The sequence below is a fragment of the Rhodnius prolixus genome, unplaced genomic scaffold (assembly GCF_049639745.1).
Source record: "Rhodnius prolixus isolate KJV_2025 unplaced genomic scaffold, Rpr scaffold_1, whole genome shotgun sequence".
Classification (NCBI taxonomy): domain Eukaryota; kingdom Metazoa; phylum Arthropoda; class Insecta; order Hemiptera; family Reduviidae; genus Rhodnius; species Rhodnius prolixus.
In genome coordinates this window covers 49,802,567-49,827,539 of record NW_027411581.1, presented here as the reverse complement: position 1 = coordinate 49,827,539, position 24,973 = coordinate 49,802,567, and the positions used below count along the sequence as shown (strand labels likewise).

General features: G+C 33.1%; 1 protein-coding gene across 3 annotated transcripts; it reads right to left on the bottom strand.

The window, feature by feature from the left end:
* Window positions 1-1,791: 1,791 nt before the first annotated feature.
* Sf3b3 (splicing factor 3b subunit 3) lies at window positions 1,792-24,046 on the bottom strand. 3 transcript variants are annotated; one of them, XM_074142656.1, is made up of 21 exons: window positions 23,949-24,036; window positions 23,567-23,796; window positions 23,263-23,433; window positions 22,931-23,103; window positions 22,605-22,859; window positions 14,728-14,969; window positions 14,066-14,244; window positions 13,567-13,722; window positions 12,153-12,304; window positions 11,447-11,602; window positions 11,190-11,345; window positions 10,311-10,553; window positions 10,023-10,217; window positions 9,626-9,760; window positions 8,723-8,928; window positions 6,842-6,961; window positions 3,776-4,027; window positions 3,572-3,698; window positions 3,288-3,437; window positions 2,136-2,333; window positions 1,792-2,055 (listed from the first exon to the last, which is right to left on the bottom strand). In XM_074142656.1, exons 2-21 carry the CDS (start codon window positions 23,790-23,792, stop codon window positions 1,915-1,917), a joined length of 3,633 nt encoding a protein of 1,210 aa, XP_073998757.1. In that variant the 5' UTR covers window positions 23,793-23,796; window positions 23,949-24,036; the 3' UTR covers window positions 1,792-1,914. The 3 variants fall into 3 exon arrangements, 2 of the variants coding, with proteins under 2 accessions (XP_073998757.1, XP_073998765.1); XM_074142664.1 differs by lacking the exons at window positions 1,792-2,055; window positions 2,136-2,333; window positions 3,288-3,437; ... (1 more) ...; window positions 3,776-4,027; window positions 6,842-6,961 and having other exon boundaries at window positions 8,749-8,953; window positions 23,949-24,042; XR_012462950.1 differs by lacking the exons at window positions 1,792-2,055; window positions 2,136-2,333; window positions 3,288-3,437; ... (2 more) ...; window positions 6,842-6,961; window positions 8,723-8,928 and adding an exon at window positions 12,711-12,761 and having other exon boundaries at window positions 9,634-9,760; window positions 23,949-24,046.
* Between the last annotated feature and the right edge of the window lie 927 nt (window positions 24,047-24,973).

Below are 24,973 nucleotides of genomic sequence, written 5' to 3'. Positions count from 1 at the left end.
CCAATATCCTCAGCACTACTTTATAACTTTATTTTGTATTTCCCTTATATGAAAAAAAAAGAAAAAAGGAAGTATGTAACTTGCACCATTTGTTTTTTTACTCATTGTTCTTAGTGTATTTATAAGATTTATAATGGGACATAAATAAGAAGTTAATAAATAATAGTAAATGATAAATTGATTTACTATAGTCTGCTAAGGTTCTACCAAAAAATCGCAGACTAAACAAAATTGCATTAGCAAGCAATCAAGAGTTGTCATGTTACTAAAAGCGTAAACATCCGCGTTCCAAAATAATAATGTAAAATCAAACTATTGTAAATGTCCTTTAATAATGTTTACTAATAATAATAATTAATTCCGGAGCATCAATCGTATTAGCCTTAGGATTCCACTTAATCCTAATCCTTGTACAAAGCGTAAAAATTCTCTTTTTATATGCATTAATAGACGTGTAACTCATATCAACTGTCTTCGGAATACTGAACGTTTGCCTTCCATCACTTTTAGTATAACAATTATTATTAAAATACTGAAGTACTTTTGTCCACTTCCAGATAATTCAATAATAAGTAATATCTTTAGGCAAATGATATGTTGAGGCTTGTAAATTTTATTCATTAAATTTAGTGTTATAATAACCACTCAATTTATCAAATTCTGTCTTTGACTGTCCTGTATTAAAATGCCTTACATGATGAATATCAATTGAATCGATAATCCATTAAACGGTCAAAAAAGTTTTACTTTTCCACAAATCTTACATCAATAGTATCGGCATCATTATCGCAATCATATATCATAAAATTCATCCATTTACAGTTATGATGGATCTAGATCACAACCACTGACAGTTCCAACATTCCTGCTAGAACAACAAAACCTGGAGTTAAATTTTGTACCCCTCCGTCATTAGTGATAACGTTGCCTATATCTCTGAACTAAACGGTGACGTCGGCAGGTAAGACATCGCGATCAGTAGAAGTAGTAGACAGGTCTTCTTCCGAAACCTAAAAGCAGGAATGTTCCGCATAAACAACTTTAACCCGATTTAAAAACTCTAACATAGAGTTGCATTATAGATTTTATTTTATGAGGTAACAGTCAGGGAAGGGATTAGCCATGAGGTTAGCATACTGGACTCCCACGCGGAGGTCCCGGGTTCGAATCCAGCTGCTGACACTTAGATTTTCTGTCTGTGACGAGAGAACACTGTCCGGAGGTCGGCAGTGCACTGAGCTCCGGGCGCCAATAACCTTAGATGATGACGCGCCTTAAATAAAAAAAATAAAATAAAATAACAGTCGGATTGTACGCCTTATTACTTGTTAGCCACTTGCACGCGTTCTGATTACATATTATGTAATAAGAAGTGTCAAATACAGATAGAATTGGATTAAAAAAAAAATCCATAAATTTAAGTAGTTCATCAGTTTTCCAAAACACTTGTATGCTGTGTTAAAAACTTGTCATTTTGTTCGAATGGAAATTAAGCGAGCGTCGAAAGTACGGAGCTCAAGGAGAAGCCAGCCAGCTTTATCCACTTGTGAGTTGACGGAATGTAGAGGAAGAAATCAGTATCTGTCTGCAAGAGCTTACAGGGATGTAAAGGCCAGTTGGTTGCTAAGTGTGAGAAAATAACATTTCCTTTAATTACTTTCATGATTTATTTTCACTATTACTATATTTTTTAAATAACTTTTAAATCCTAATGATAATTCGACTATACAATGACTCAAATAATTAACCTAAATTCTGTTTTGTTGATTTTTAACTATGGTTTCTACAATATGAAAATATATATATATATAATTTATCTTAAAATACAAAAAAGTAATCACAAAAATCTAAAAAAAAGTTTATATATGTTAACTTTAGCAATGTACAAATTATACAAAACAAAATGGAATAAATTTAAAAAGCGTATCTAGTCCTTATATCCTCAAGTTTTTTTGAAACTTCATTCGGAGTTCTGTCTAGATCTTCAGCAATTGCTTTTTGTTTAGCTGGTTCTAAAGAATTGTACTGTTCGCAAAGATCTCCATCTATCACATTCTGGAACAAATTATTTATTAAAATAAAATGAGGTATTAATTTTTTTTTAAATTTATCTAATTTTGTTTTTATTTTATTACCTTAACTGGAAAATAATATGATCTAAATGATAGGTGATCACGTCCGCAAAGGGGAGGATTTTCAGATCTCATATGCATCTCTAAATGTTGGAAGAAATCTTGGTCCTCATGTGATGTAAATGGTACCAATACACCGACACTGCCTGATAAAGTAGTATAAACTAACGATTCTGATCCACCAGGTATTAATGTGGCTTTCTAAAAAATAAATTTGAACTTGATTAAAACTAAATAATAGACTATTTATCTGAAACTGCTGATAAATCAAATCCTGAAGGTGATTCATTAAAATTGTCTAAGAAAATACAAAAATTATGACGTAAATTAAAAAAATAAGACTAAGGCAAATGATAAAAATATTTGTTGGTTGTTCTTTTATCAGTTGGCCGTTCGTGTCATCAATATATTCAGAACAGGTCTGTGAAAACTATATCATCATGAAGAATAGAACCAACAAATTTCTCATGTGGGAAATAAGGATATTGACAAACTAAGGCTGGCCGGCACCAGCAAAGGCTACTTTGAAACCTTTACTAACTTCAGAACAGTCCTTTGATAGAATTTACTTTTGATTTCTGCTCCCCCTTCTATGGAAAGATGTTTTTTTAAATAAACGACAATTTCTTTGTAATGGCCTAAAGTGGTAACACACCACTTCCAACGCTTCCACTCAAAAGATACATGTAAACTATTGCCAGGTTTTACTTCCATAAAGTTTTAGTTACTGATAACTGAGTGAACTCGGATCAAAACTTATCATTGATTTGTTTAGGTGAAAATTAAGCGAGTGTCAAAAGTACATTGTAATAACGGAAATCAAGAAGGCAATTAACCACTATTGAGATGATGGATTGAAAATGTAAGACACCATTTGTCTGCGAGAGCTTACAGGGATTTAAAGACCAGTTGGTCGCTTAGTGTGACAGCAAAATATTCCTATTAGTTCACTTTTAAGAATTATTTTTACTATTACTACGATTTTTAGACAGGTGAGGAATGGCATGTAATTTAGAAGGGAGGTATATAACCAATAAATAAATAATTGCTTAAAACGATTCTAGAGGTTTTTCCTGTGATATTAGTGGCATTATAACAAATCTTCAATAAGTTGTCTCAACTTCTTTATAAATAAAAGCACAGATTATTAATTACCTGTAGAGATGTGACAACTTCTCCAATATGAAAATTCGAAACAAAGTCTGCCTTTTGTGATGCTCCATTTAATAAACCTCTATCCCATAATGCTTTGTTACCCGTCGGATCTTCATCAACGTCGTCACTAATATTATTCGAAAGACGAATCTATAAAAAAGAAATAATAGTTTTTAAGGTCAACAGTAGTTTCAATAAGTCTCCATGAAAATCGGAATGTTTAATGAAACAAAATACATTTTTGTGGTTAAAAAGATTTTTCTTTTCAAAAAAAATATACTTACCACAGCCACATTTCCAAATTTATCAGCGACAGCTACTGTGTTGTAATCCAATACAGCTGTAGTTGTTACCCACCTTGGCTGAGTATCGTCAGCAAAAATAATTAACTGATTTTCATGTGATTTGTATCTAAATTCATTTTATTCTTATTAGTCCACAGTTTAAAAAAAGAGAAAAAAAAATCAAGCAAAAAATGAAAAACCTACCTGACCATAAGAACTGATTCTTGCACATCTGCCACATAAACTCTTCTTCCCATAGCTTCTATCCTGACGATCATATTAGGGACATGTTTATTTTCACATTTACGTAGAAGCTTCTTTTTTCCAAGATCATATAATCTAAGAAGTCTGCCGACTCCAACAAGTACCCTTCCATGGAAGGGACAAATAGCAGTCGGAAGTTCATCAACTTGGGTCTTATGAACTAATGTAAGATCAGTACCATTATTTATTAACCTGAAAATATTAAAAACTAAATTAACAGTTATTTTATTTTTTCTGTGAAAAAAATTATTATATCTAAGGTACGAAAAATATCGCGATCATGTTCGACTCCGAATTTTCGCAAGAAATATTCCTTTTGAAAATTAAAAACACCACATTAAGTATGGCAAAGAAAGCTATAAATAATATTTCCATTATATCAAATGAAGGAGATTTTAAGACAGTTAAATAACAATAGTTGTTGGTTGTTCTTTTATCAGTTGGCCGTTCGTGTCATCAACTTATTCAGAACAGGTCTGTGAAAACTATATCATCATGTAGAACAGTACCAACAAATTAATTAAGCTAACTTTAAACTGCGTTACCTTAAGCCAAAATTAAAAGAATATTCTGTGGGAATGGAATTAAAACAACATGAGATCTCATACAATATATGACCCACATACTGATTCCCAGAAACTCGAAGAAACCCAATTACGAATTGAAATCTCGAGATTAATTTTCATCCACAATTTTGAAAAACACTGCCAACTCAGAAAATTAAAGATTTTCAACACATTCTATCTGTCGGGGAAAGAAGAAGACATCATTGTTAGCAATATTATTGTGTGGATGTACTTGAAAGCTTTTTAGATAACGCAACTTTCACATATTATACATTAGTAAGAAACCTAACGTTTAATTTCTTAATTAATAAAAATAATATGTTATTATTTTTTTTACTCGAGACACTATCGTCCTTACAGCTGCGACCCTAGATCACAGGCCTTAAACCTGAGATGCTGGAGCAGGTATTAGTTCTGCAGACCTACTTCCGGAAAAAATAAAGCCTTCTACCGAATATGACATTAGATCAATGAAATGGAAAATTTTGACATATAAAGTGGCAAAATGGAATGTCAATTTTGTTCCCTAATTTTCGTATCTGCGAAATCAGAAAATGAAGATTTCAACACATTCATTTCTGTCGGGAAAAGAATTAGAACATCATTGACAGCAATAACTTTGTGAATGTATTTAATGGTTTTATACTTTTTTAGATCTTGCGAATTTCACTATTATTACGTGCCTAAAATATGAGTAAGTATTAATTCATTATTTTAGAAAAATAAAGTCATTGTTTGAAAAAATAAAATAATATGAAATAACAGGGTATAAAGCATTCTTTGTAGTAGGGGGAAATCAATGCACTGAAGCATTTAATGTTTATTGTAAACCCCAGCCCACCTGTCCAATATATCTCACACAGGGATCACAAAGGGTTTTAAGATGAGAGAGTACAAGAGTATATTCCTAGAGGATAGATAAAATAGAACTAGAGCACCTAATAGTTCCCAGTAGTCAAAACATTCCAAGAGAAAACGGCATTGCAATCTGCCATTAAGAGTAATGGAGAGAATCCTTCAACTCTACGGAGAATCTGTAGATGGCATTACGTTCTACTCCCAACTTCTGTGCAATTTTAACTCTAAAATGCTTCTTGGGGCAACCCGTCAACTTACGAAATTTATATTTTATCGAGGTACGATTCAGATCTCTGCCAGATTTGAGAGACTGAAAGACCTCCCTGCCCCTCTTCCATCTCCTCCTAGAGAAAACTGTCACCTACCTCGCAAAATGGTCCATGAAAGAAATAGATTTATATAAAATTTGTCGAAGTCAATTTGGATCCACAATTTTGATTTAATCCGCTAACTCAGATAATAAAGATTTCAACACATTTCTTTCTGTCGGGGAAAGAATTGATCATCATAGTTAGCAATAATTTTGTGATAGTATTTAACTTTTTCTTCAGGTATCATCACTACGTCATCTTCACGTCATTATATGTTCCAAATAAAGAAAGAAATCTTAATTTTAAAAAATAATTAAAAAAAAAAAAGAAAAGAAAACAGCGGGTGAAGCATTTTTATTTGAATTCTGTGGACCGCAAATTACCGGCAAAGTACTCACTACCTGGCTCACTCGTCAAAAAAAAGACCTAATATCTTCTATTGTGAATTTTTTGAAACCTTGCAATGGTCTATAACGAAAGCAACTCCAAAATACTCGTATTTTAGTAAGAAGCATTTTAAAAGCCATCATAGAAGTGGAAAATGTAGTTCAAGTGAAAAAAATCTACAATATTCTGTTAAGAGTTACTTAAAGGCCGATCTACAACTCCAAAACTCATTAAGTTTAAGGTAATGTATTAAGTTCTCAACTGTAAAATAAATACAATCATGGACCAACAACATTATAAGTTAGGAGTTAAAAATGGTTACAAGAAACAATTGTAATAGACACTAGTCAACAACAGTCACTGAAGGTCTGTCTGCCTACAAAAGTATCGTTCGTGTAACAAAAAAACTAAGGACGGCTGCCTCAGAGCTCATAAGGAGCCACAAAATAATGGTTTCCAAAGATCGCCACCTATTGCAAATGACTGATGAATATGGATGATAGAGTGTTCTAGCTCTGCCCCGCGTTATTAAAGAGGCATCGTTTGAACAGAAAAACCACTTTTTGAATCCTGCAAATGAATTGAAACATTACCAATGAGTTGGATCAGTTTACCGCACAAGGGTAAAGTGAAAAAGCCCTTCTGGAAACTTTACTATCATTTGTTTTAACACAGTCGCCGCCAAACACAAATTAGAACAAGCAGAAACCACAAACTGGACTGGTTTTAAACTGGCCTTTTCGTTATGAACCCTGAATAACACATAATGGACTAATAATTGAGGGACTTATCTCGTTCGCGATTCCACCTAACATGGCACAGCACCTAAAGCAATATAAAAAGAAATAGAACTGCAAATGCTTAGTATTAAAAAAGTTACTTACCTGTAAGTATACAAATAACCACAGCCAATTTGCCTCGGGCTCAGCTGATAATCCTTTGCCACACCGACTACTAGAAACAGATGACTATCAGGTTGATTGGAAAATCTGACCAAAGCCAAACTGAAAAACAATGTTGATGTGTTAGTCGATTTCCGGGTTAGATCTTAGATTTACAATGCACATTTTAGTTTACCCTTAACTTTTCGTATCATTTTAGGGAATATTTCAAATTTAAGCTTTCAATTGTTTTAACTTTTTAATTTAATTTTTAATTTAATTTTAATTTATTTATATCATTTCTCTTAAATCTTAGGTTATTAGTGTTTTATCGGAAATTGAACGTACATAGTGAATGGCAGAGATGATTTATTAAGTTTGTTAAAAGACAGATGAAAATATTCAACATTGTGTGTTACCTTGAAAGTTAAATGCTTTCAAACCTAAATTATGGCTAACCACCAAGTTTGGTCTCGTTTTAGAATGTAGAGGAAAATTTGTTTAAGAAGCAATCAGATTATAGATCCACGCAAAAGAGGTCTGTGCATTAGAGAACCTGAGAACTGGAAGGTAAATAATAAGTAAATGATCAGTAAAAATGAAGAGGTTGATTTTTTGATGACGAATTGGACGCTAATTACTCGTTGCGGATTCTTGCTTTATATTCTCACTATGCATTTTTATTAAACTTTAATTAAAGTTTAATACAACAACGTAGCATAAAGACATGTAAATTTTCAACACAATTTCATAACTCTCTTTAAAAACAGGCCCAATATAACTAAAATATTGAATGTGACAATATGAATACTACCTGTCATAAATTTTATACAACTTTTGATTCATTCAGAACAGGTCTGTGAATATAGTTTCATCATCAAGAATATGTCCCAAGACAAACCAAATTGAATATTTTTTATAAAACTTGAAACACTATTTTCATTTACACCTGATTTTGCGCTTTGCGTGGATGTTTTTTGCCGATGGTTTTTTGCATGTACAGGATTTTCAAAAACAAGCAATGCTTAAAGAATATTTGAAAATGATGTTTAAAGATTACAATTTTTTTGTCATTCATTATCAAGCATTATTTTGATTCCTTAAGAAAATGAGCATTCTAATAAAAAATTGCTAAGAATTTATTTGAATTAATGAACTTTTATTTATTTTAATTAATTAAAAAAAAACTGTTCAATGTAGCGGATAAAAACCAGGATATTAATTTATAAAAAATTAATTCCAACGACATACCACCTGTTAATATTGCACCACTACGAGCTGCAATCAATATTAATATTTGTATTGCAGTAGATACCTTGGTGCTGCTAGTTTGATTGTCAGATTTTTATTGAATGAAATTTTTTATAAAACAGAATGAAGATGTAGTTATAACAGATCACTTATAATTTAGCTAATGTGAAATCAATTAACTTAAAAATTCATATATTTTCAGGCTGTAACGAAAGTCAAGATTTTTAAAAAAGCCTGCTTTGAATATACAAAATAATAATGTTTTTTTATTTAGCTTTATAGAACATTTAAGGAGAAAATTTTCTATTAATTTAGTTTCCTGGTCAATCTAACCTTCACCCCTTCCTTTGCTCTAGACAGATTGTACAACAGATTCTCTTGCCTAAAAATACAGTTACTATCGCTAACAATTAAAGTAAAAAAAGTAAAGTAATCGCCTATTTTTTCAGGCGTACTTTACTGTAAACTTCTTTTATTAACCATTAAATAAAATCCAAGGCCAAGACCGGAATCGAACCCAGTACCACAAATGCATATTAGCTTTGCAGGTCTCGCCTCTTAACCCGCTCGGCTACCGTGGCGCCTTCGCTAACAATTACTGCTAATTTAATACTACAAACAATAAGTACAAACCTAATGGCAGCTTCATTCTGTTCCAATCTAGTAACTGAATGAGTTGCTCCAGTGACAGGACTCATTATTCTGATCAAAGAAGCCCACATTGCTGGACCTGCCTTAGGACTTCCATAAGTTCGTTCTGGTAAATCTTCTGAAAGAAAATCTGCAGCCATTTCTTTGGCTAATTCCATTTCATCTTCACCCGCAGCTTCTTCCATTTCCTATTTAAAGGTAGTATTTAACGTCCTATTCATAATTGTAATAATTTTAATAAGAAAATTGTTTACGTATCAGAAATTACAATCATCAAAAATTCTCAGATCGGAGAGGTAGTGACTTTACCAAGATTTCATCATGAAGTACTTATTGTATATTACACATATATTAGAACTGAAGTATTTGTTCTCAACACTGATCTAAACCGTATCCCGAATCGGATGCGGCACAGATTCAAAAAACTTTTCTTTTTTTTTTAATTATCCTTCCAAAGAAAGCCTTTTGAAAACTTACACACATCTTAAAAGAATCGGACGCAGCTAAGAATCGAGCAAATACGTTATTAGATTACTTTTTGTGTAACATTGTTAAAAACTTTTCTGATCGCACATATTTGTTTTAATTCATTCTTAATTTTTTACAACCCTATTGCTAATTTACATCAGTTCACTTTTTAAGTACAAGGAAGGTCTCGCGTGCTCTTCGAACTAAAATGTTTGATAAAGTTTCGAAGAGTGAGAGAATGGGGTTGAAGAATATCATTACGCTTCAAGTATAATGAATTTGTTTAAAAAAAAATAAGAAAATACCTTAAGGCTGTTAAAAGACAAAAATTAAAATATTAATTTTAGAGAGAAAGAAAGTTTTCAACAATCTTTGAAGAAGTTCAATCCCTAACATATTACAAATTTCAGAACTTACTTTTGCCATTTGGACTCTTCTTTGCTTCTTTGTTTCTTCCGTATAAGCGTTATGTTCAGTTTCAATTAAGATCAAATTAGCTGATTCAGGATGCACGACGAATTTTCTTGGGGTAAACTCTAAAGGAAATGATACCTACAAGGAAAGCATTAAAATATAAGTACATAAAAAACACTTTTATTTAATCATTTTTTAGTGTTGAATATGTATAGTTCAGTTGGCCCCTACGTTGTAATCATAGGTGATCAGAATCAAAAGCTTAATGAGGAATCATCATGGTTTCATTTTAAAAATAATAATAAATGCACTTACGAGTTATACAGATAAAAATATCTGATTTAAGGCGCTATTGACCAAAGTAGTCAAAGCGCAAAATAGATATATAAAAATAAATTACTTGATTAAATACTGCTCCGAGTTTTTCCAATGCCAAAATTCGTAAAGTGTTAGTTGAAATTGCTACAATTCCTTCAGGGCACTGTACAGAAGCAAAACCGGAAGCATATTCCAAGGAGTCATAAGACAGAGGAGTCAAATGAAATCTATTCTGATATGAATAGCTTAACCACGATCTGCTGGACATAGCTACCACCTAATGAAAAAAACGTTTTAGGTTATGACTTCATTAAATAAAAAAAAAAAAAATAAAAAAATAAAAAAAAAAAATTGAAAGTTTCAGACTTACCGCTTGGCTACCGTGCATTGTAATAGTGAATAGTTTAACAGGTCTCGTGCCCAAATATCTTGTCCTAGTATCAGCTAAATCACCGGTGACTGGATCTAATACTGTTCTAAGAAGAACACCATTGTGTAAGCCAATATTGAGATAGAGCGTTGCATGAGATCCTTCTCCTCCACCCATTTCAACAATACATAAAGATTCTGGGGCAGCGGGTACAGCTTGCATTGACAACATGGACAGGCAATCCTACACAAATGAATAGTCACTAACAAATTTCCAATAAAATTCAGTTTTAACAAAAAGATATTGAATTTTTCTTATAACATATTTTCCCTAAGAAAAATTTGAAAACATGTAATGAATACTTTATTTAAACGCCTGAATCAGTACATTTTTTACAATCAGGGTCGGCGCACGCGCATCTTGTGAATGTTCGACAAGTCGCTATGTTACATAAAGAGCAATATGCATGATCAACTTTAATCTAAGTTGCTAATACCTTAAACTAAGTAGCTAATGACCTGGTGAGGATGTAATAAGTATAGGAGACTGCTCTAAACTTTGGGTGCCCATTTAATAAAACAGAAACAAAACAATATTTTATCAGAAAAGAATATATAACGATAATGCTATGCACATTATCATATTTAATTATATCCATCTTCCTAATTACTATAGCACATTATCGTGCAGTGATCACATAAAGTAGTGTCACTGCTGGCTTATAAATGTGCTTATTTTTGCAAGGATTTTTTTTTTTTTTTTTTTTTTTTTTTATAACTATTTTCGGGCAATAACAGCATTGGCGAGAATATTTAGTTAACTTGTTTTATGTGGTAAAATGCATAAAAATATTATCATTAAATTTTAAACTTGACTTACCGAAGGATCTAAAGATATAATTCGAACAGTGTTATCTGAAAGTCCAACAGCTACAAATCTTGACATATGTTCTCCTGAAGGTGCAGTACCCAGAGCCATACAAACAACATCGGAGGGCATTTCCTTCCTTTGATTGTATTCTTTTAGTTGACCAGTCTAGGAAAAAAAAATACATAATTTAAAACTAAGAATTGATTGTAGAATTTCAATTATTGTTTGTAATGAATTTTAAAAAAGGTATATTAAAATATTCTTACTGGATCCATCTCAAAATAAACAAGTTCTCCGCCAGTTAGAGCTATAACAACTTGCCGTTGATTAACTGCACATTTTACTATTTGTTTCTTCCCAGGGACTTTCCAATCTTGTAAACGCTTATCAGACCTAATATGTCTTACACCTTCTGGATAAACCTAAAACAAATATAATAAAAACTATAACGATGGCAAAAAGGTTTTATAATTTCTTTCTTCTTGAAAAATGAAATAAAAAACTTTACTTGAAAGTAAATTAGTAACTTCGTTTATTTTAATCTATGCCAATTTCTACAACGGAATCTTAGAAAAATAACTGCTTCAGATAAATAGTTGTGATCATTGTTAATCATATGAAACACGGATTAAATATGAATCATCATAGCAGTCACCTTATCAAAAAGTAGGAATTAAATTAAGTTACAACTATTTTTTTAAAATCTTTAATGTTTCTTTCTGTTATCCCCCTTAAGAAAAAGTATTTTCAATATTTCTTTTACTGGAAATTCATGTTTTGAGATCTCCTTGAATCCGAAAAATGGTTTTTACAAAAGTACGAGAACAACTCATGAAAACGATGCGGTAGATAAGATGTACTGAACTTTACATTACGTAGGTGTACCCCCATTGCAAGCAAGACAGTAATAGAGCAATGAAAATCACTCCATCATTTAAAAAATAATAAATAAAAAGATTTAAAAAAAACTACCTGTACGGCAGCATCATCCCCCAATGCTGAACAGGCAAGCGTAGAAGTAAACCCTAGGAAACCAGAGTCCGCTACTTCTTCAACTGACTCACCAATTGAGAGGACAAGAGTGGCACTCAAAAACGATACCACGATGTATGCATCATACTCATCTAAAACAAAAAACTCTTACATCATAGTAAAATAATATTAAGAAAATATAGCCAGGGTTAACTTTAATTTCTCACAATTTCAAGGGAAATTACTAAAAATTTATTTCTGATGTCTTTTCTTGAATTTGAAGCCCCCTCTTCCAGAGATGTCAGTAAACTAAGGAAAGTTGGAGCATAATTGTACAAATAAGTGAGAAAGAAATCGAATTTAATAAACACCGCCGATGAACACTTAGTTTAATCACAAGAAAGATCCACTTGAATTAAGCAATAAAAAACGCATTACAGTTTCGTTCGCAAATTCGTTTAATTGAAGTATAACGTATTATTTTAATTTTAACCGAAAAGATATAGTCTTGAACGTGACAATCAACATACAATCTCCAACCTCCCAAGTTTTACTCACCTTTTTACTTCTAAATGAAATTCCACCTTCTGCATGTACTGCTGCATCAACCTGAAAAAGAAAACAACTGGTGTGTTTCTTTGACATTGAGACTTTTTTGCATTTTATGATTTTTTTTTTTTTTTGCAACATCGAAGAATCTCACCAGCTGCAAATTTAGTAAAATACCTTTGATCTTCGGGAGGTTAGTAAAGATTGAGACTTGAATCATTTAAAGATGTAAACCACATTATTAGATAAATCTGATTACCTCTTGAATTCTTCAATACGTTTGATTTTGAATTTATAAAATAAATACAGTCAAACCTTTGTTTTATAAAAGTCTTTCAGATTGTATTGTCTTTAAGAAAACTGAATGCATTGTTATGATTTTTCAAAATGCACTTCTAAAATCATATCTCATGATAAACTCTAATACCGAAAGTAGCAATTTCAAAAACAATCAAAAATATCGAAAAAGGCCTAAGAATTGTTGGCTTTGCAAAGAACATTACACAGAATACAATTTCAACAATGTATTCTGACTGGGAAACTTTACTAGGTTTTTCTCTTTGGGCAAAGTAATTTATTATTTATTTATTTTTCCGAAAAGTAAATTATTAAACTATTATCTTTTTTTCTTTTATTTCGAATAGAAAATTAATTATTTAAAAACGATCATTTGGGAAAGACTTTAACCTACAGTTAAAAAAAGAAATCCCCAAGAGAAAATTGTTACCTAAATACTTGCTTTATGAATTACCCTAATTACTTAAAAATTAAAATATTTTAACTTAAAAAAAGTGTCATTGAATTTGTTATTTCAAACCAAAAGTTTGACCGAAACCAAATGGAAATTATATATAATTAAATTTACCATCAGCACGTTTTTTGACCGTCCATACAGCGTTTGGTGTGCCTGGAAGTTCTGACACAGCCATCTCAGATACTTCCAAACCGTGCCTTAAAACACGCAAAGTAGAACGTGGACCACGACCACAGGCCATGTAAAGTTGTGGTGTGTCCTCATTAGCTGGAAAAATAGTCAATGAGTGTTAATAGTAGAAAATAGTTGCATGTATAAAAATTAAAAACTCATTGACCAGTTAAACTAATAAGAAAGGTTTATGATTTGGGCCAAAGTGAAAAAATTATTACACATAAGATCAAGAAATTATTAGTTGCATCCAAAATTTTGGAGGAGGGGAACTGCTAACTCAGAGAATACAGATTTTCAACACATTTTATCTGTCGGGGAAAGAAGTGTAACATCATTGTTAGCAATATTATTAAGGATATATGTACGAATTAGTAAAGAGTAAGTAATTAAAAGAAATAACTTTAAAATTATAAAATTAATTAAATAAAATACTCACCTAAATCTGCAACTTGGCAATCAAGTATAGGTGATAAAGAGTCCATTTCATCAACTAGAACTAGATTTCTAAGAGGTCGTGGGGCAAAAAAGAAAGTGTCTCCTTCCTCCAATGGCATAGCAGAACTAAATTCTGGTTCATCGTCATCATCGCCCAAATGTGCAATTTGATATAAGTAACTAAAACAAGTTAGTAAGACGTTAAGTTTAAATTTTATAAGTAACTAATAAATCAGACTGATAATATAGAATGAAGAGACATAGAGAATAAATAAAATTTTAACACTTTATAAAAAGCAAGGTCACTACTGCAGGACATAATCCTCAAAAAATGTTAGGGATACATATAATTCTGGCAACATTTGTGCTTCTCCTAATTTAATTTAAAACTCAAAAGTAGAATATTTTTAGTATTTTTTTTCAGCTATTGTAAGACTTTTTGGGAGAATAATTTCTTAATTATTTCTACACGTTTTGGGTTTCATTGAGGCTTTCCAGGATCTTATTGTGTTGGGAAATGGTACAATGTAACCGTACGAATTAATCGTTAGACCACTACCGAACAAAACCTCCTTACAGCGGAATATCTCAGCATAATAATTTAAATATAATATATTAATTATTATTGGTCTTTAAAGTTATACTATACAATACAATACTCACTGATTGCCAAATTCGGAAGCTACAAAAAGGAATCCTGTTTTAAGCACACACATGGCAGCTGCCACCGGCACGGTGTCAAAATATTTCAATTTAATTTCAGTAACAACGTCTTCATCAGTTTCTAAGGTAACTTTAAAAATGTCACCTTGTTCTGTTTGAACTAAGAAAAAAAACATTGACTTAGTTTTATGAGTAGCTGAACATACAAATATCATTCCACGTTCAGGATCGTCTAAGTCATTCTGGAAAAAAAAACAAAAAAAAATTAATTAATTATGTATACGAAGAAATCAAAACATGATGCGATTTGTGATCGCATAATAATGTGATGCTCTAGGCTTGTGTGAAGGTAGAGAGAAAAAGAATAGACTTTTGTTAGAGAGATTACTTAGGTAATTAGGGATAGATTAGTAATTAGGGCAATTTGAGTGAGACCTGTTTTGGTATACAAGGTGTTTAAGTCAATAGTCCTGTTTGTAAATGAGCATTAGCATAAGATTAGGAGTGATGTAACAGCTCGTAAACCTAGTGCAGAGGCGATAGGAAAGAAAAGCTAGGGGCCGTTAGCTGGATTCCAGTAAGACTAGTGTGCTAACTTCGAAGGCTTATCCTTTTCCTACATTATCACTACCAATCAGTATGGATTAGAAATAAAACGAAAAAAGAAGCCAGTCTTAAAGCACATCAGTACTGCAGGACTTAATCCTAAAAAAAACATTCTTAGGGTATACGAGGTCTGGCTATTAATAACGAGACTGCTTATGAAAAAACGTTTTATTTAAAAAATTATTCTACAATCGAATGCTCCCCTTCAATGTACTCCCCTCCCCTCTCCACACACCATTCCATTCGTTTTTTCCATTGGTCAAAGCAATGCTGGAAGTCTTCTTTTGTAAGAGCATTTAGGAGCTCCGCCGATTTTCGCTTCATCTCTTCCATCGACTCGAACTGGGTTCCTTTTAAGGCAGACTTGATCTTCGAAAATAGGAAAAAGTCACAGGGTGCTAAATCAGGCGAGTACAGCGCGTGTTCGAGCACTGGAGTGCCTCTAGCGGCTAAATAACGCTTCACAGACAGCGCGTTATGGGCAGGTGCGTTGTCCTGGTGCTAGATCCACGACTTGTTTTTCCACAACTCCGACCGTTTCTTACGAACCTCGCTCTCGCAGTGTTGCCAAAACTTTCAAATAGTAAGTTTGGTTTACAGTTTGAACCTCTGGAGCCCATTCAGTCATTACGATGCCGTTGATGTCGAAAACAACGATTAGCATGGCTTTAAATTTTGATTTTGATCCTTGCTTTTTTCATTCTTGGCGATGCAGGAGTTTTCCAATGCGTGGATTGCCGCTTAGTTTCAACATCGTATTGGAATATCCTGGTTTCATCGCAAGTGATGATGTTTTCCATCAATTCAGGCTCTTCATCTAACCTCTCAAGAAAATCTGAGCAGATCTGTTGACGGACGAGCTTTTGGTCAGGGGTCAAATTTTTTGGGACCAACTTCGCACAGACTTTCTTCATGTTCAAATCGTCATGCAAAATTGTTCTGACAGTTTCCTTATCGGCGTTTACAGTCTCAGCAATCATCCGAATGTTCATACGATGATCTCCGCGCACAATTTCATTGATTTTTGACACTGATTGAAACAGAGACAGGTCGACCTGGACGTTGGTCATCTTTGGTGCTCTCTCGGCCTTCAGAAAACCGTTTATACCATTCGAAAACACGCTCACAGATAGAGAATTCTCACCATAGGCCTCTTTCAACAACTTATAGCACTCAGTCGAAGTTTTTTTTTTAATTTAACGAGAAATTTCACATTGATCCGTTGCTCGTGTTTTTCGTCACACATTGTTATCGGCACGAGAAAAAAACACGTTCGTTTCTAACCTCTAAAGAAAAAATACTACGTGTTTCCATACTGGAATAGTAGACACTTCCAGCTATTCAACGCTGCATTCGTTTCCTACCCTACCCCTCTAGGACGACTTCTGCGCGCACAGTCTCGTTATTTAATAGCCAGACCTCGCATACATGTCTTTTGTCATCACTTGTGCTTCCTTTAACACAATACACAATTAACAAAACATTCACGACTATCTTAAACTAACATTTAAACATGGAACGGAAATTTATGTCGAGTCACTGTTCGATGAGCTTGGTGCATGTAGTACTTCAAGAAGCGGCAGGGCTTCAGTTACTTTAAAGCATCATATTTCAAAATTTATTATTTTATCTTCCACTAGAGCTTGTCAAAATGGACATTTGGGCAACCCAGGACCTCCAGGATATTTGGCAGTCCAGTGGTTGCACATAGATGTCCTCATTACATTTGTTTCATTATTGTAAGCTGATTTTCCCAGCCTTTAAACCCACAAAGTAGAGCAGAAGGAGGATATGATCAACAAATTAATTTACCAACAATTGAACACCGTTTCACACATAAGTTCTGTGAACAGCTGCCTAGTTTTTTGTTGGATAATATACAACAATAAACTCACAAAAGTTCTGGTGAGAATATTTACAGAGCTTTCGCTACCATTGCACTTTACAATTTTCTTCAACCTACGTATACCGTTTTTACCAAAGACGAGTAGTGAAGGAGTACTGTACATTACAGTTTCAGATTAAGATTTATGACTGGGTCTACTTTTTAAACTATACCAAATCTTCAGAACACTGTTAATCACTCAAAAATATTTGTTAAAGAAAAGATCCTAATAAAAATGATTAAGGGGATGTTTACTACCTTTGCAGTTAAGCAACAACTGGTTGTTTTCTACCAAATAGAAAATAAAAATAAATAAAAAACCAGTTCTATGAAGTTATACAGTTAAGTAATGTTTAATTAATAATTTTTGTCTTTATAAGTTGGCGGCATTGCTGCAGAGGCTGTACTGTATAATCTGAGATAGTGAAAATTGTGTTGTACCTTGTGTTATGAACTAAAATTAAAATAAAATATATAAAATAAATCAGTATAGCACTGATTTGACAGCTCGTAAACATAGTGGAGCGGCGATAGGAAAGAAAACCTAGGGTGCTTTAGCTGGATTCCAGTAAGACTAGTGGTGCTAACTTCCAGGGTTAATTCTTTTCCTATATTATTACTACCAATCAGTATGGATTAGAAATAAAACGAAAAAAAGAAGTCAGTCTTAAAGCACATCAGTACTGCAGGACATACGAGGGTCGTTCCCGTATGAGGTACCCGTTCATTCGAGATGCCCACAGCACTAGCAATCTCACGCACCTTCACTCTTCTGTCATCCATCACCATATCATGGATTTTATCAATGATTTCTGGAGTAGTAACCTCAACAGGGCGTCCAGAACGTTCAGCGTCACTTGTGCCCATATGGCCACTCCGAAAATTTTTAAACCACTTATAAACTGTTCTAATCGAAGTTGCAGAGTCACCATAATGTTTATCAAGCTTCTCTTTAGTCTCCTGAGGCGTTTTGCCTTTCATAAAGTAGTGTTTAATCAACACACGAAATTCTTTTTCGTCCATTTTCTGAAAATCACTCGACTTCCTCGATTCAAACGAATGCCAAACACAAAGAAATAGACCGATCTGGCTGAAACTTGGTGTGTGTTCTTCCAAGAGATGCTACTAACTAAACATAACCTCAATACGCGCCAGTGGTGCTATCTCTCTGACTTTGCACGGACTGTTCAAACGACCCTCGTAATCCTCAAAAACACATACTTAGGGTATATATGTCTTTTTGTCATCACTTGTGCTTCCTTTACCTTAATACACAATTAGCAAAACATTCACGACTATCTTTAACTAATTTCCAATGTTGGAAATTTTAAATTACAATTCTGTTGAAGGGCAATGGGTTATACGGCATTGTATCCGGGGAGGAAGCGTCACCTCCGCAAGACCATTAAGATTATAATGTTTTTGTTCAAAGGGAAGCAAAAGCACAAAAGATTATTATCCTGATGATACTCACCATTCATGTTGATGATGGAGTTTTAGTTGGAAATGACGAAATAAAAATGGCTTACTCACTTAGCTACTTAAATAAGGAATACAAGATGACAATTAATGGCAAGCAAAAAACGTATCTTGGGTTGGAAGTACGGAATACAGAAGATAAAATGAGGCTTACTCAAAAGCGTTATACAAAACAAATTTTAGAAAAGTACAGAATAGAAGAATCGAACCCACCAGTTGCGACTCCAATGGTGCAAAGTAACCCTGACGATAACGAAGAGAACAACAATATTTTTACTTACAGAGAGTGTGTGAGTTCACTCTTATATCATGCAACAAAAACCCGTCCGGATATTGCATTCGCAGTAGAATACTGCAGAAGACAGGTGGAAAACCCAAGAAATACAGAACGTAAAAAGAATCATGAGTCATCGCATGCGATAACTGAAAGGTACCGAAGAGCTTGACATAGAATACTCGACCAATGACAATGAAGAAGAGCTCAGTAGGTTACTCAGACGCCAACTATGCGGGAGACCCTGAGACTCGTCGCTCAATGACTCGTTACGTGATATATTATGGAAGCGGACCGATTAGCTGGTGTTCGCAAAAACAAAATATAGTGGCGTTATCAAGGGCAGAGAGTGAATATATCAGCATTGCCGAATGCTGTAAAGAATTAGTTTTTATAAAATAACTCATATGTAAACGAGCTCACTGGTAAAAATTTGAATTGTACTTTATTTATCTATAATAAAAGTGCTATTGATATTAAAGAAAATGGTAACGTAAATAAAAGATCTAAGCACATAGACATAAGATATCACTATATAAAGGAAAACTAGGATAATTGCGAAATTGATGTTAAACATGGTGGTTCAAATGATCAAATCGCAGACATCTTTACAAAAACCTTTATGTGGCGTCAAATTTAACAAATTTAAAGACTTAATTGTTTCCTAAATAACCAAATACCAGTAATAGACAAAGATAAAATTAGGAAGTGAGTTAAATAATGTTTAATTAATAATTTTGTCTTTATAAAATGTGGCCAATTTTTTTCCTTTCTAATTGTAAATACGAAAGAATGATTTATAAGTAAATTTGTGTTATTGAATTTAAAAAAAAAAGTTGAAACTACTGATACCTAAAAAATCATTCATTTGTTATGTCGAAATCACATATACATTAACTATGTGTACGAGGAAATCAAAACATGATGCGATTTGTGATCGCATAATAATGTGATGCTCTAGGCTTTTGTGAGAGAGGAGAGAGAGAGAGAGAGAGGCCATAGGCTTTTAATGGAGAGATTGTTTGGGTAGAGTAATTTGAGTGAGACCTGTTTTGGTATGTCGTAGTTTTAGTCAATAAAGAGTCCTGTTTGTAAATGAGCATTAGTATAAGATTAGGAGCGCTGTAACAGCTCGTAAACCTAGTGCAGAGGCGATAGGAAAGAAAAGCTAGGGGCCGTTAGCTGGATTTCAGTAAGATAATGCGCTAACTACTAATCCTTTTCCTACATTATTACTACCAATCAGTATGGATTAGAAATAAAACGAAAAAAGAAGTCAGTCTTAAAGCACATCAGTACTGCAGGACATTATCCTCAAAAACACATACTTCGGGTATACATGTCTTTTTGTCATCACTTGTGCTTCCTTTTCCTTAATATAAAATTCAACTAAACTTTCACTACTATCTTAAAACTAATTTCTAGATATAATTTTACGGGTATAGCTCTAAAATATTCTCTCCAAAGGTAAGATGTAGAAGGTATGATTTATATATTTTTTAAATAAAGGTTTTTTTTTAGTTCTGATGTTAACATTTAAACATAGAACGGAAATTCGTGGCGAGGTCACTGTTCGATGCGCTTGGAGCCCGTAGACTTCAAGAAGCGGCAGGGATTCAGTTACTTTAAAGCATCTTAAAATTTATTATTTTATCTTCCACTAGAGCTTGTCAAAATAGACATTTGGGCAACCCAGAACCTCCAGGATATTTGGCAGTCCAGTGGTTGCACATAGTTGTCCTCGTTACATTTGTTTCATTATTGTAAGCTGATTTTCCCAGCCTTTAAACCCACAAAGTAGAGCAGAAGGAGGATATGATCAACAAATTAATTTACCAACAATTGAACACCGTTTCACACATAAGTTCTGTGAACAGCTGCCTAGTTTTTGTTGGATAATATACTACAATAAATTCAGAAAAGTTCTGGTGAGAATTTTTACAGAGCTTTCGCTACCATTGCACTTTATAATGAGACAGTGTGAACTGTGTTGTACCTTGTGAAATAAAGTAAAATTTAAATAAAATATATACAATAAATAGGTGTACTTTGTTTGTAGCAGCTACAGCAGAAACCATACAATTATAATTAAAAAACCTCCAACATATACAGAATTTCTTAAGCATTAATGTATAAGGAGTGAAGCTATTCCAATACTGAAATGAAAAATGTATTGTATTCCCCAAGGAATCTTCCTTAAATAAAATCTAATGGCCGAAACTCGAACAAATGTGGCCAATTTTATTCATTTCTGATTGTATATTGTATTTTTTTAGAGCACTGTCCGCCTCCGGTAAGAAGCTCCTAGAAATAGAATATCTAACGGCTAGCAGCTGAATTCGAACCCGGGATCTCCCGAACACTGAACTAATCCCTTCCCCGAGAAAACTTGTAATTCAACAATTGTTCATAAGGTAGCTATGCATTCGTAACTTTATAATAATAATTGTTTCACCTAGGTTTCACTCCAAGAAGCAAAGTGTCAAAATGGAGGCGACTAAGTGAAATTAATTTAGCACTTCCACTGGAACTACTAATATGAAATTAGTAACTCAAAAGGTAGTGCAAATTTGATAGATATTTTTCACAGATATCTCTTTAATAATAATATAGAAAAAGATTTCTCGGTACGAAAAGTCAGATTGTGGCCTTTACTAAGCAGGTTCTCCGGGTCTGCTTATTAGTAGCAATCGCTATTTTTCAGATGGGGCTATTGTAGGAGAAAAAATTGTCTACTTCTTTATGTTTCGCTAAATCAACATTGAAATAAAATAAATAAATTACGCATTACCATCTATAGAGGAAATCTTATACTATCACGAGCTAATCGCTTTCCATCATTATATTAATACTACTTAAATTACTGTGCGTTGATTTTCCCGGCCTTCAGACACAACTTATTAGTGCTGAAAGAGGATATGATCAACAAATTAATTTACCAACAATTGAACGCCGATTTCACATGTTAATTGTGTGAACAGCTGCCTTGATCTTGTTGGATAATGCAAAGCCAAAAAAAAAAAAAAAAAACACAAAATAATAACAGAAAAAATATTACGTCTACATCAAGATTAATCTGAAATTTGACTAGGTTACAAATAACCCACTTCGTTCAGTGTAGTAGCTGAATATTGAAAATTATTTAATGTAAACTAAAATAAAAAATAAACCAATGATGGTCAAAGGAAAAGCTGAGGAGTTAAACCAAACGAAAAATATGTTTCAAAATTTACAATCTGTTCAGACCTCAAAAAACCTTTCTACAATTCGCTAAGACATAATACCACAATTTTCAAAGCACTTCATTGTATTAATTCGCTTTTTTCAGAACCTTGCACCTCCCAACATTCCTGAGAATCCACCACGCCTGCTCAAAGCCAAATGGTTCCAAGAAATAGTTTCATCTCCTGTCACTCACACATAGTCTTCCTCATCTAATTTACTAATTGTATATAGTTAATACAATTATAAACTACTAAAAAACTTATTTTTTTTTTTTGTATTGAATCAGAAATTCAAAATCGATACCAAAGGGGATTTTCCTCACTAAGGATTAATCACATTTTAGTTTTTACACCCTGATTTCAGAAATTTTTAACCCAAATATTGCATAAATTACTACGAAAAACTTACCCTTCTTCGTGGAATCGGGCATCTAATATCATGTTGATCACCTAAATTTTTGTATGTGAGATAATTTTCAGAACAAATAAGAACACCTGAAGGCCCATCATTGCCGCCTGGCACAGAAATTAGAAAGTTTGCATGTTCCTCCAACGCTTCTGAATACTTTCTAACAACATGATTCAAGCCAAGATCTTGTTCATAAAATGTCAGAGTCTGCTGCGTTTTCTGGGCAGCTTCGCCAGTAGCATCAGCGTCGGATTCCTAAAAAAAAACATTCACATATATTACCACTTCGTATTTAGATGGAGAGGGAGTAAACACTAATAACTTACTTCATAATCAATTTCTAGGCAGGCAAACATAGGATTTTCAAACCCAACATCAACTCCAACCATGTGATATACCAAGGTGTTGCTTTTGTGTGCTTCTAAGGGGGATGAAATCGTTAGTCTAGCTTCTGGATCTCTATTTAAAATGTACACAAGTTTCTGTTTTTCGATTGCCCCTAAAAATTGATAAAAATAAATTTACTTAGAAAAAACTTTTTGAAGCTCTACTTTTAAATTGAAAAACCAAACTACTATTTATTACATTAATTTTAATGCTTACTCTTCACTAATTTAGTTACGAAGTGTTACTATTTTAATAAATGAAAAAAGTTTACCAATCATAACAGCTCTTCCTTTCGGATCAATTGCAAGATATTGACCAGGTACTATTCTTCGACAACCACTCTTGCCAAACGTTTCTTGGTGAACTTTTTCCAGAATATTCTTCTGTGGGTTATATTCTAAAATAACAATTCTGCCAGAATCTGATCCAACAACTGCATAGTCTACAAATGAATAAGTTTTTATTAACACTTTACTCAGTAATTTTTCAGAAAAAAAATATATCAAGTACTTTATATAATAAATTTCAGACGAAAATAAGATATTATTTTAGTATAGAAAAATATAAAAACTAACCTTTACTTCCACCAGTTAACCTAAAAGACATCAAACTTCTAACAACTCCGAATATTTCTACGGTGAGTAACGAATGAACTTTACCAGTATTAGGATCAGGCCTTAACAATTCAAGGCATTTTCCTCGGGAAACTAATATTTCCTGTTGTTTGGAACCACTGAAACTACCATGGACGGCGTGGGTAATTCCAGTCGCCCTTTGTAGTGTAAGGTTGTACAAGAACATGCTTCTGGAAAGCTAATACTTTTTAGATACTATTAAGGAATAAATGAATTTTAGCACTACAGAAAGAATGAGAAAAGAACGATTACAACAAGTAATAGTTCCGGCTCACAGTATGAGCATGGATGTTCAGGAAATTAACTGATTAACTTGCCATACCTTACTTGTACACCGTTGAATTCAAAATGGCCAAAGCGTCCGTCGCTAGCACTAGAACCAAGCGTGGAACTAAAATAGGGTGGGGAGCATTGATCACAACAGACGCGGAAATTGAGGCTATACAATAAAATTAATATTGGACAATATATATAGAATTTATTCATTCATTCATATTTACTGCGAATACAATTAATTTAAATTTATTTGATTAATCATTATCTCTGATAATTATCAGAAGTAAGTTAAAGTTTAACATGGCCCCCCTCAATACAAATATTTTTAGAAGCTTTTAAATTTTAATATTCACTTGACTTATTTATTTCCCTTTATTTGTTTGCTATAGTTAACATTTATTACATTCCCTATAGTTACTCTTGGTTTGTTTTAAGTGGGTATTCACCATTTTATAATTTCAAATATCGGATGAACATTCGAATGGATTGTATATAGACCGCGAATATATAATTAATTTTTTTCAATTATCTGCCTGGGAAAGTATGAGAGGCAGAGGTTTTAATGAGAAACATGCCCTCTCAGTGTGGGAACCAACCAACCGGTCATCAGTTCTGATGAATCCGGTAAGGAAGTGAATCCATGTAATCCATTATTTCAGGAGAGGTCTTACCTGTATCACTTAGCAGGTAAGGTGGAGAGCTCTTTCTCATTTGCCTGCTAATGTAAAACGCATTTGTTAGATAAACTGTTAAAAAAAACTCCAAAGACTGAAATAGGTGTCTGAAAAATTGCGGCAGAGGCTTGTTCTCCTGTGAAGCCATAGTGGTTCTTCTTCCTTAGTCCTTAGTGGTATTTAGATGAAAGATATTCCGTTGATAAAGGTATATTTTAATTTAAAGTATACATTTATCTGAATTAGCCCCGTTTCTGTAGATGATAGTAAAAACCCTTAGTCTTCTCTTTACCTTTTGTAATAATAATTTTCTGAACACAACTATTTGAAAATAGAACTAAAGGAAATACAGAAGCGGCTCTTTAGTATCCTTGGCAACACTAACGGCTTATCTGAG

Coding starts and splice junctions, on each gene's coding strand:
- Sf3b3 (XM_074142656.1), bottom strand. CDS start 23,792: ATGTTCTTGTACAACCTTACACTACAAAGGGCGACTGGAATTACCCAC. Junction 14,245..14,727: donor GCTTCCGAATTTGGCAATCA/GTGAGTATTGTA, acceptor AACTTGTTTTAG/TTACTTATATCAAATTGCAC. Junction 3,699..3,775: donor GAATCAGTTCTTATGGTCAG/GTAGGTTTTTCA, acceptor AAATGAATTTAG/ATACAAATCACATGAAAATC.